Source organism: Triturus cristatus, chromosome 1_1 (genome assembly GCF_964204655.1).
Source record: "Triturus cristatus chromosome 1_1, aTriCri1.1, whole genome shotgun sequence".
In the NCBI taxonomy this organism is placed as follows: Eukaryota; Metazoa; Chordata; class Amphibia; order Caudata; family Salamandridae; genus Triturus; species Triturus cristatus.
In genome coordinates this window covers 34,485,922-34,498,796 of record NC_140579.1, presented here as the reverse complement: position 1 = coordinate 34,498,796, position 12,875 = coordinate 34,485,922, and the positions used below count along the sequence as shown (strand labels likewise).

The following is a 12,875-nucleotide window of genomic DNA, read 5'->3' as shown; positions in this document are numbered from 1 at the left end:
CGGCGAGTGACGGGCTGCCTATCACTGACACCTCATCTCAGAGTGGGGTGCGGTCAGCAGCTCTCGCTGACCCGTTCTCACTCTGCGACGAGTGACGGACTGCCTATCACTGACACCTCATCTCAGAGTGGGGTGCGGTCAGCAGCTCTCACTGACCCGTTCTCACTCTGCGGCGAGCGACGCACTGCCTATCACTGACACCTCATCTCAGAGTGGGGTGCGGTCAGCAGCTCTCACTGACCCGTTCTCACTCTGCGACGAGCGACGCACTGCCTATCACTGACACCTCATCTCAGAGTGGGGTGCGGTCAGCAGCTCTCGCTGACCCGTTCTCACTCTGCGACGAGCGACGGGCTGCCTATCACTGACACCTCATCTCAGAGTGGGGTGCGGTCAGCAGCTCTCACTGACCCGTTCTCACTCTGCGGCGAGCGACGCACTGCCTATCACTGACACCTCATCTCAGGGTGGGGTGCGGTCAGCAGCGCTCGCTGACCCGTTCTCACTCTGCGACGAGTGACGCGCTGCACTGATGCCCCCTTGATGCCCTAATTACCAGCTGCCACTGACAGTTACTTTGCCTTCTTTGCCAAACTCCTGTCTGAATGTAAGGGAGTAAAAACAGGTGTTTTGCGAGTCAATGGCATGCTGTGGGATTTTGCATACTTTCTATGGGTCGAATTGGATTGTTACAGTGTGTGTGCTTCCGGGCCAATGTGAGCTTTCTGATTGGTTGTATGAACGTCGTTTTTGTGTGTGGAATACTGGTCATGGGCTGCAGCAGTGCCAGCCTCCTCAAAAAAGAAAGAGGAAATGATATATTCTCAGAGCAATTAAAATGTCTCCAGGTAACATATTATTGTGGGATTGACTGGCTCCGTCAGAGCCAAGGATCTGTTTCTATGCGCCAGCAGTATGTAAAGTGTATTCATTTAACCGAGGGAGCCATTGATTTTCAGACACTGCACCCAAGACACAGTTAGCAGAGGTCGCCTCTTTCTATTTATGAGCTGTGCTGGAAAACCTATTGCTACAAAGCAGTGGTTGAAGATATAACTGGGCGAGTCCACTTAGCAATAAAAGGGGCCTGTCCTGCAACAACCTTCCAAAGAAATTGCTGTTTTGTTTATTCTGATGTAATTGAAAATTGCTTAGAAACTATAGCTGCCACAACACAAAAGGGTTAATACATGTTGAGCATGTTTTTCCTTCTACATCGAAAAACAACAACTTCTCAGCTTTCATTTCTCTCCTTCTACGCCGGATATTTATTTTAAATAAAACTTGGTTGTACACAGTATCAAACATTTAAAACAAGGATTGACAATTCCAGGAAGTCTAGCTTTAATATGCTAACACGGGCAATCTGAGGCGCTCACAAATGCACATGTGTGCATGCAAGCACATTTATGCCAGACCTGTTGGCTTTGTTAATGCATTATTATAATTCCCCATCACACCTATTTAATTTGCGGCGATCGTTAACCTGTTCAGCATGTAGGATTACAATGACAATGAGTACAGGCCTTCTGACCGCATGGCATGTATGTAAAGTCATGGCTAGTTGGGTTTATTACGGTCGAACTCAATCTTTCTGCTTAGTGAAGCTTCAACTTATGAAAATGGAGGTCTTTGCGGCTGTTCCAATCCATGTGCCCCACAGACCCAGCGGGACCCGTTCAAGTAAGACCTGACTGCGAACAAATGTCATGTGTTCAACAACACAATCCATACATCAAGTGCAATGAAATGAACACGTCAAAGACACATTCACGTTAACAATGTTTGTTTTTATTTGAATACAACACACTAAAAGGCACAGACATACCAGGTTTTGTGAATGCGAGGCTTATAAATAGCAAAGTTGTTTGATGGCGGCCTTTTGCATGCAGAAACCCTTTTTGCACAAATATGGGTTTGTCACGTTCAACGCGGTGCTTTTTTATACAAAACTAGTTTCACGTCAGCTGTTGGCCCCAAAGTAACACACGAAAGAGGAAGAATGTTCTGGAAAACACAAGCCCACCAAGGGGTGAGATGGGACAGACCTGTAGAGGGTCCAGTCATTGTGAGCACTATGTTAAAAGGAATGTTATTTACACAAGAGTTCGCTCCTATCAGGGTTTAGTCCATTCTGGCGTCATCATCTGTCAGCAAAACACGTCTTGAGCACAGGCGGCTATAATTGGAGGGCGTTCGATTCCTGGAATTATTTCACCTAGAATTGATCAGAAAAAACATGTGTTTACCACTTCGGTGCAGAACCATTTCCATTTTACATCTCTGTATTCCCCCCTCCCAATTGTCACTACAGGCATGGGCAATGCCAATAGGCTTGGCTTCTGAAGGAATGTCACCGATGGGTTTATGCACTCACTGTGTCATCATATATGTACTCTATCACTCATCTCTGTACACCTGCAATCATTCATCAATTCACTGACTCACTCAACACTCACCCTCTGACACAACTTCAATGAAACACACACAAACTCAAAAACAAAAGATACATGAAATGAATACAAGGAGAAAAAAAGAAAAAGATGCTACAGTTTAATCACAATAAGCACATCCTTGCAACAACAAAACTAAACACAGCTGCGGGTGTCGGTCCTGTGAAGATACTGCAAATAGTCTATCATTGTTTTAAAGTTCAAGCATGACCCTCACATTTAGAACAAGTTGGCGATCTTGAAATGGTAAAACCATGATACATTATGGACAACATGGTTCCATAATGGACTCCTGATTTAGAGGAAGTGGTCACGTGGGATGCAGCGCCCTGCTGATGAAATGAGCGACAAGCAAGGGTCCCATTAAAACTTCCTGAGGAGTTGTACCATTAAAATAAAAAGACAAGAAGCAAAGACATAAAAGGGAAACTATAAAAGTAGAAAGTTTAAAACTATAGAACTGTCCAACCTGCTGTGACACTGAAACACACTCATTTTCAGGTGAATGTGCGTACCTGATTAGAAAATGCAGTCATTCACAAGGCACAACAGCCCATTACTGATGCCGAATGAACCATGAACCCATGCAATGTGATGTCATAGATGGAAGCAGAGTGCAAATGGCATGCAGATGGGAAAAAAATAAATACTCCCTCTCAAAAAGGCGCAACAAGAATCATCACAGTAAAATTCAACTCCCATGGTTTGTCAGAGTGGGCGACCAACACCAGAACCCTTGACTAATTGGGTAATCTGTGAGATTAAACGTACCCACATAGGTTTCTGCAGCCTGTAAAATAATGTGATAAAAATCCACTATTAAAGGCCTACTGGCTTTACCGTGTACTTTTCACATTTTAAATAAACCAAGCTTACTGCCTTTGTAATGAATTGTTATAATACACAGGCCAGACATATGCCACCAGGAATACAGCCATGAAATTGCAAATGTATATAAAAGTACAGTTGTCAAATCAAAATAACGTTTCTCCTAACAGAGTTTAGCAAAGATTACCAGAGTGCAAATCTCCTTCTATAATCATGGTATGTCAGAAGACGTACAACACCAAAACAATTGCCTACTAAGGTAATCTATGAGATGCCATGTAGAGTAAAACCTAAATACATATTTGTAGGCTTTAATTCAGATTAATAACAATCCACCTTTAAATGCATTTTGGCTATAACATATGCTTTTCACAATCAATATATGTCAGGCCTACTACCTTTATCATAATCGTTCATAATTAACAGGTCAGGCCTATAGCCATGATCATTGATTGGCTTGTCACCATAACCAACTCAGTCCTGCTGCATCAAGTATAAACTTTTCCACAAGCCAAAAGGTGCAATGAAAGCAGTCTTTGTAGTAGAAGGACAAACATCTTGCCCAATGAAATCCTGTACTCAAAGGGAACAAACATATAGGCGGGGCCTAGCCTCTCTTTCGGTAGGACTATGAAAGCTCTTTTTTGTTGGTCACATAAGGGCAGGTGACAGTTGCACTGTCGGGCCACACTTAACAATCCATGAAGCTTAGTGTAGCCCTGGGCTCTCAAACATAAAACTACACTCTGAAGCCTAAAGTTAATGACTGCTCTCCTCCCAGACAGAGAAAAACACCATAACTTATCTTGTTATCTACGACATTTTGGTAGCATATTACACTGGCATGTGTGTGCCCTGACAGTTCAAGCTCAGGCAGCTGGATAAATAAACATAATGATCACAGCTGTGGAGAAGGCAAGACTTTTTGGGGTGAAAGCAGGCAAATTCTGCCTAATAAAAACATGTGCACCTGTCTACAAACATGTGGGTGGAGCAAAAGCCCCTCTCCAAGTAGTTCTTCTTGAATCCTTTTTTAGGTTGATCACATAATGTCTAGTGACAGCTGTACTGTCAACCCAGAACTAACAAGCATTGGCAATGCCAATTGGTCTCGCCATATTGATTATGTTAGTCGTTTATTTTATATTATAAATAATTAATGTAATTTCTTGGTGTGACATGTAAAAGTAGTGTGTAATAGAATCCATGTGATGACTTTGTTTAAAAATTGTTTTATTATCACAGCAAACATTTGTAAGCATAAAAACAGTAAGTAATACATTATATTTAAGTAATTATTGTTACTTTATATAACTTTTATTGCTTTTTGTAATTTTAGACTTATATACAATAGGAAAAATAGTTTTTTTTCATGACCAAGGTGTAGCATACATGTTTTTAAACTTGTAAGTAAATGAAAGAGGTATTCAGTTTGTAGTGGTGGCTCCTTGTGAAAGTGCTGCTTGTCCGTGGGGCATGGCAGTAGAGGTGCATGGTGTGGGGGTAGTAAACTGGCATTAAGCCGTACGGAGCGCGGTGAATAATTATCGAACACAATTTTATTATGCGTGTTGCATTGCAGTGCGTGCAATTAAAGTAGTTTTATTTAAGTATTTATTAAGTGAACTCCCTTTGTTTTAATACCAGAGTTTACTACTCCTCACCCTGCCCCTTCCCTGCCCTGCCTATTGGCCTGCGAGGAGTTCTACTGGCAGTTTATAAGGAAGGGTCTGATAAGGTTAACGTTATGTGTGGAGACCCCGTAATAACAGAAGCAAGTATTGTTCTGAGCTATTTATGTTAAACATTTTTGTAATAAGATCTGAAACAGTGCATTATTTATTTTTTGAGTGTTACATTTTTTGTTTGGCATAGCAGCATGTAAACTGTGCAAATCAATGTTGTATTGGTATAGTTTTATATAAAGGTTATGAACTTTCTATAAAGTTACAATTTTCTAAAGCATTTTTTTGCGCAGCCTGGGACTTTTAGCCATACTGCATATGGCGCTGATACTTTGCATCAATTGAAAAATCTTAGAATTTCAAGTTGCTCAAATGGATGTAATTTGTAATATACAGGACTCAACCACTGAAGGATAAAACGCCAACATTGACCTGCCGAGGCTCTTGTTATAAATGGGTACATAGTGCCATGAGTCAGTAGCGGTCCGTGGAGGGAGTTTGGTGGGGCAGTAAGGCAGGGCGGAGGAGGGGCAGGGTGGGGAAATGTAAACACCGGAATATGGATGAACGGAGGTAAGTACACATTTAAATAAATAAAACTAAACCTGCAAGTCAGTTACAGAGACGTTAATACCTTAACCAGTGGGGTGGGGTGGCAAACACAGTTGGAGGAGAGGCTTCTTCGGGTTAATCGATATCTTTGTTTTCCAACCTTTCCTATTGGACATGTTCTGTTTTCTAACTCTTCTTATTGGTTCTCTATGTATGTTTTAGGTGTGTTCTTGGTTAATGTATATGTCATCTATGTACTATATAAGATTGTGCGCCACGAAGTGAAGTGGCAGTCTCCTGAGAACCTACCTTGTGTACTTCTAGGATAACTGTGCTAGCTGCAGCTAATAAATCCGATCTTTTACGCCTGACAGAGTGTCTCATGTCTCTGTAAGCTAAGCAGGAGAACCCAGGAGATATCAGGTGTACCCTGCGCCGCCAGGCCCATAAGGTTCTGGTTCTTCAGCGTGGAAGCATTGGTAGACACTACAGTTGGTGCAACCAACTTTGCGGGCAGAGGTGCAGCGTTAATATGGGCTGCGGCAGCGAGCAGAGCATTGGAGTCACCATTTGAGTAGAGGGACTGGCGCTCACTGAACCCCAGTCTTCCCACTATAATATATGGGTTTCGGGGTCAATGAGGGGAACTCTTGAAGGGTTTTCTTTGCCCGTTTGCTGTTGAAGGTGCCGTGAAGTTTTGGTTTAGTGTGGGTTGCATAATGGGCGTCTGGTTATAGAGGCCGACACCGGGAGGTTCACGGACACGAAGTTGTGGGACCAGCCCCTCGCAAGGTGAGAAGGATGGTGAAAATAATTGGTAAAGAAAGTTTCCAAAGAGCACTAACACCTATGGCTCGTTTGGGTACATACTCTGGGCGCAGTGAGGTATTTAGGCCACCGGGTGGCACTGTCCCTCGCTTTTACGGTTTCTCCGTACAAGCCATAGTTTTTTCATTACCATTTAATGGCTTTTCTCCTGCAATTTCATTACTGGTACTGTAAAGACGAATGGAACATTCTCGGTGTAATGTCTTGTTTGAATGGGCAGTCTGGGAGAGGTTCTGCGTGGTTATTGTGGTGTTGGGGCCCTAGGCCCTCATGCTCGTAATAACGGACGCAGACATATGGTATAAGGTAGTGGGTTAACTGGCCACGAGCACGTGCGCTCGGCCCTTTTATTAGCAGCGTCACCTGACTCAGTGACGTCTGTGGTGGGTGGGTGTACAGTGTAGGACACACTGCTGAACACTAGAACGTGTCCATGCTAGGACACTACATTCCTCCCAATTTTTAATAACAAAAACCCGGAGTCAAATGTCCAACCTAGGGGAGAAAGAAATATATATACAGACGTAATACAGTGACTAAACTTCTGCAGAGTCGCTCACGCTTCAGCAGCCTGGAGTCACAGACGATGTTCTTCCTGTCGCGGACGATGTTTTTCCTGTCGCGGGCGATCACCAGTTCACTGTGGCACCAGTCATGGGTGCTCGATGGAGTTAGTCTGTTTGACGGCTCTGCCTTGAAGTTGCTCTCACAGTCTTTCTTCGCTTTACTTTCTTGGCGACAAACGCAGTTGTTGAGTTCTTTTGGTTCAGCGCTAGATGTTGCCATTTATCTTTTTAGTCCAGTCCTTTTCTTTATCTGTGGCGTGTGTTCTGTTTTGCCGAAAGACGGGTTATTCGCAAGACACCCCTCTCACCAGGATGCCCCTCTCACAGGTGTTCCCCTGCCACGGGATATCCTTGAGGCCCTCTTCCTCAGATCTGGCCTGGGTTCAGTGTCCTGTATCGTGTTACTCCCATGCCGATAAGTACGGGTGCGGAGGAGACGGCAGGTCTCACCTCAGATGCCGCAGTCAGACCTGGAGGGTGGCTGTTGGCTCCTGTCTTTAGCACGCGAAGTCTTCATCCTCCTAAGACCTTTGCTGAAGGGCGGCTGATGACCATCTCTCGTCGCGGGGATACTCTCTCTCACCGGCATCCCTGAGGCCTTTGCCCCTGAGTCACCACGGCTGGCATTGACCAGTGTCCGTGTAACCCCAAAGGTGGGTGTTTCGAATGATCCGGCCTGCTCACCTCTGCAGATCCCAGGTGTGCTGAGAGCATCATCAAACAGATTGTCTTTTCTCCGTGCCACGGGTGTTCTTCAGGACTTGCGCACTGTGTTCTGACGCTTGTCACCTTCCTTGTCTTTGAGGTGTGAGTAGTCTTGCCACACTCTTCTCTCTGTCCTTGTCTTTGAGGTGTGAGTAGTCTTGCCACACTCTTCTCCTTGTCCTCTATTCTTTCTCCGTGAGGCTGTCATGTCACTCTGACTTCTTTTCCTTCTTACAGTTGCAACCGTGCCACTCAGATCTTTCTTTCCCCTTTTCCTTTAAGTGGCAGACGTGCCACTCTGATATCATCTTCCTTCTTGTAGTGGCAAACGTGCCACTCAGACATCTTCTTTTCTTGTAGTGGCAAACGTGCCACTGCGATGTCTTCTTTCTTCTAAGTGGCGGACGTGCCATTCTGGTCTCTTCATCTCTTCGCTTCACGACCTACTCTGGACCATTTCTGTTCTCCTCTTATCTGGCCAGGCTTCTACATGCAGCGCGCGCACTCTGCATGTGTTCCCCCTGGTCTTGTCCTCGTCCGAGAACACTCTCTTCATCTTCTTCAGCATTCCGAGTTAGGGTCGTGACCTTCTCTTCATCTTCACCTTTTCACCAGTTACCTCGGTTGAAGTTCGTGGGGCCATGCTCATGGTCCGCTTCGGTCTTCTCCCTTTCACCAGTTGCTTTGGTTCTTCTTGAGCTTCTTGGACCACTTGACGGTCCGCGCTGCCGATCACTGGCAGGATATCTTCGGTCTTGCGTCAGACCTCTTTGTGCAACTCCTGGCGAGTCGGCTTCTTTGGTGCGACCATGTGGCAGGTCGGCTTGGCCTTTGTGGTGCGACCATTTGGCTGGTCGGCTTGACCTTTGTGGTGCGACCGTTTGGCAGGTCGGCTTGGCCTTTGTGGTGCGACCGTTTGGCAGGTCGGCTTGGCCTTTGTGGTGCGACCGTTTGGCAGGTCGGCTGGGCCTTTGTGGTGCGACCGTTTGGCTGGTCGTCTTCACGAGGTGCGTCACGTCGTGTGACCCCCTGTGTCTTCTGACTTATCGGGCGCTGGTGCAAGCTTCTCTTCGTACCGTCGTGGTACATCTTCAGTGTCGCGTTGCTCCTTGCGCCGTGTGATCTCTGGTTATCACGCACCCACTCTTTTCCTTCTGTAACTGAGGCGGTGCTTCAGACTGCTGCCTTTGGTTGCTTCTGTGGACGCACTTGCTGCGCACTTCCTCCCGATCCTCTTTTGAGACTTGCTGCCTGGACGAGTCTCTTCAACCCTTGCCACCCAAGGCTGGTGCACTCTGGTGGCTTCACTCCTGCAGCGACTACCCCTGGCCAGTAGGCGTCACCGCACTCCACGCATCCTTGGCCGCAGGTTCTTTCCTGGAGGATTCCTTGTGTGCACTTCTCGGCGTTTGCCACCTCAGTGTGGGCAGTTGTTCAGTCTGTCCTCTTTGCTTCTTGTAGGCAGCCTGGTGCTGCCTCTCTGCGTGCATAATCTGGGTGCCACCATCAAACTTCCTTGTGTCCTTCCGACGGGCGTGACTCACACACCAGCTATTGTGTACTTCAGCAACCTTGAACTGTGCACCCTCTTGGTGTCTTAGTCACTCTTTCCCCAGAATCAGCTGGCTGCCTCACAGCTATTGTGCATTTCCCCTGGCATCCACGGTGATTCTTTTGTCACTTTTGCAGTTGACTACCTGGACCTACTTCGCCCTATGCATTTTCATTCAGCCCTGGCAGTCTTTGACGATTCCCTCGCAGGTTGTACAGTATTCTATTTACTGGGTGTAGTACCGCCCTTTGGCCACCAGATGGCAGTGAAACGCATATCACCGTCAGCTTTGCTTTCTGCTATTTCTTTCGGTGATTTCCTTTGGACCCGATCACCCGTGGAGCAGAGGGAAGGAAGGAAGTCCAACTCCTGGTGAGTGCTTTTTCCTTTGTTAATCACCCGGGCTGTGCAGGGGTGGGGGGCACACTACGACGTGGCCTTGCGTGAGGAGGGAGGTCGGGCTGTGTGAGGGCTTCGCTCTGTACCGGTGAGCCATGTAACCTCCCCTATAACTTTCAAACTCCTTTCCGCCCCGCTTCAGGCCTTATCTCTTCCTGGGCCGCATGCTTGCACTCTCCTCCTCTTGGGGGCACCTCGCGCTCATTTAAAATTTGCGCTTCTATGTCGCCGGACACCCGCAGCTTTCCGGGCTGGTACCTCTGCATCTGGCCCCTTCGTACATGGCCTCAGGCTGGCTATATTCACCGCTTCACCCCCCACCGCGGCAGCTCCACGCAGTTGACACGCTGCGCGCGGGGGAGGGCAGGAGTCACTGCCATACACTGCGGACTGACTCCGTTCAGCAATCCTTTCCCTTAGGGGCTGACCTTTTCTCTCCTCCGCCCCACCGCCGCAGCCTCACTCCTCACGCGCTGCACGGGGTGGGGGGAGGGTCGGCTACTCCCGGGGCTGCTTACTTTTGCTTTTGGACCTTCCGGCCCCTCACAGCAGGCTTCTCTGTCGCGCAGGGGGTTGCTGACGCCTCCGGTCTGCCTCAGGTATCCCGCATTCTTCTCTCTTGGCTCCCCTCCCACCCGCAGCAGCTTCATTCAGTCTCACGCTGTGCGGGGTGGGGGACGGAGCTCCGGCGACCTGGGCACTCACTTCCTTCTACGGCCCCGCACACAAGGAGCCGCCGCTTCTGCTCCCAATGCGGGTGAGCTCCTGCGGACCTTCTACCTTTCGGGGCACTTCACCGCCGGGGGTCACTACAGCAAGCGCGACGGGGTCGGGGTGGGCACCCGACTTCCTCTCTTCACTCTGGGGCTCAGCGACCGCCCGCAGGTCTTCGCGGCGGTGCGGGGTGGGCTCCCGGTCACCGCTTGCGTCAAGGGCTCTTTGCACGCCCGGCGGGCGAGTAAGCGCTGACCTCGCCTGCAGGGGTCACACGCGGCACTTCTCTCCCCCTTTCGATCAGCTGGGCTGCTGCTCACACAGCCAGCTCTCCCTTCACCACCTGCCAACAGGCGGCTGCACACGCGGGATTAGCCCGCTCGTCGCCAATGTGGTGTTGGGGCCCTAGGCCCTCATGCTCGTAATAACGGATGCAGACACATGGTATAAGGTAGTGGGTTAACTGGCCACGAGCACGTGCGCTCGGCCCTTTTATTAGCAGCGTCACCTGACTCAGTGACGTCTGTGGTGGGTGGGTGTACAGTGTAGGACACACTGCTGAACACTAGAACGTGTCCATGCTAGGACACTACAGTTATCATGCACGTTGACATGTTTCTCTGGACGGATTATTTTGAACATCTCGATTTCCAGCTCGTCCTAGATAAGGGCCCTAGTGGAATCTCAGGCTTCAGGTTAGTCGTGGTAAGTTTATTAATGCTCGTAACCTCTTCCCTTTGGCGCCGGTGTTCCGGCCTCCAGCCTGGCCGTTCTTAAGTGGTGGGGAACAATTGAGCAGCACGGTCAATGGCCCTCAGTCCTGCTGGGGGGAGGTGCCCCACTACTGTGTCGGGGGGAGTCCGTGTTTGTTAAATTCAGGGCACGGTGGGCAAGCTGCCCTTAGTGCTATTTAGTGGGGGCTTCGGGCTGTCTTGCTGTGCCCGGGCCCCAGAAAGGGGAGTGTCAGGTATGGTTTCTACACCTCCACACGGTGCAGAGAGTACGGAGTGCCTGAGGAGAGGCCGGGAGGTGACTGCTGGCTGCCATGTGCATGTATCTGAAGGTCTCAAAAGGGGGGATAAGTTTGAGCATGGTCCGTCTGGTTAGTTGTCTGGCCAGTGTGGGCAGAGTGAGAAGGTTTCATTGCATGGTTGCTATTTGGATAGTTCATACCGTTTGGCCACCACGAGGAGGGAACGGTAAATTATGCCATGTCGGAAGTGGGGGAGACTGAGCTCACCTGGTGCTTTAGGGTGCAGTTTGGGGTTCGATGGTGCCCCAATCTATGGGTATTCGTGTCTTCCCCCAAATGCCTCTTTGCAATGCCTTTTTTGTACGCTCAGTGACTTAATTAGGCCGACGGCTGTTGAGTGACTACTTATTCTCTGCGACCCTTGCTGCTCTGTAACTTTCTTCCCGGGCTTCGTGACTTACCTCCACTTGTGACTGTGCTGAAATGTCCGTTTATTGTTTGCAACGCTTTAACTCGAAGTATCCAAAGGCAGAGTTGCGTGGGGCGGGCTATGGCTGCGGAGGAACGAGGTGGAGAAGATGGAAGAGAGAATAAATAGCAGAAGAGTAAGTTTACACTCGGAGCCCGTGAATACTTTAATATTGAAAATATGTATGGAGTCTTCAACACCATAGCCCGTCTTCAGTGCAGGAATGAATATGTCAGCAGAAGTGATGCTTGCAAATATGCTTTATTTGCATAGTGTCACCTGTGTTTAAAACCAAGTGGCCGTGTCCTCTGATTGGAGGCTCGTACCTTGCGTTTTTATGTGGTGACATAAGTTCATGTGAAAATATTTCCAGGGATTTCACCGTTATTTTCACTTGTGGTTTAAAAAATTGAAAAATTCGACCCCTTCTTGGTCATGGGACGCTGGTAGATGTTAAATTGAATGTTCCTGCTCTGGCCCTCAGGGGAATCCTGCAGTCCGAAAGGGAGCGCTTAAAGGGTTCAGGAGGAATGAGTTCCGAGTCTGTGTGCTGTTACCCTGGGGGCTGGCTGTCATGGGTGCAGGATGGGGGTGAAGCCTAAAGGTATAGAACAGGGTGGAAACTCTTAGAGCGGAAATAAACAGTGCCCATACCGCTGAATTTAGAAAGCTGGAGACGCTAACAATGATGATTTTGACGGAGAGCGAGGCTCGCCACTTTATCTAAGCCATCCTGCTCCTTAAAAAACAGTAGGTTAGGTCTCGACTGCTAAATTTCACAATATGGATAGAGTGAGAGGTCTTAGATCTTGCATCCTAATATAATATTTGGAGTGTCTTTAATTGATGCGAGCAACCAGGGGTAAGTTCATAAACTGGTTTGTCTTCTCTACAGATATGACCTTGCTGCCCCTCCCGTGAGCTCGAATGACCAAGCAATATGCGGGCGGGGCCTGAAGTGTGCAGGGGGTCGCCTCAGGATAACTGCCTGCAACCGGCCATGCACAGGCCCTGAGGGGCAGCTGGTGCGCTGAACAGAGGGCTGCATCCATGCCGCATTGTGCCCTGCTCCTCTGCTGCTGTGTGTTCGCGGGCTCGGCCCTGCATGGTGAGCTAATGCTTCGGGTTTAGGTGTCCGGAGGGGGGAGAGT

At 48.4% G+C, this 12,875-nt stretch overlaps 1 gene segment (V, D, J or C); it reads right to left on the bottom strand.

Annotated features, from left to right (window-relative positions):
• Positions 1 to 1,769: 1,769 nt before the first annotated feature.
• The window catches only part of LOC146869258 (Ig mu chain C region membrane-bound form-like), a 146,820-nt gene continuing 135,714 nt past the window's right edge, over positions 1,770 to 12,875 (bottom strand). The window contains 1 exon segment of the C gene segment in view: positions 1,770 to 2,218. Within this exon segment, the coding sequence occupies positions 2,210 to 2,218 (9 nt within the window).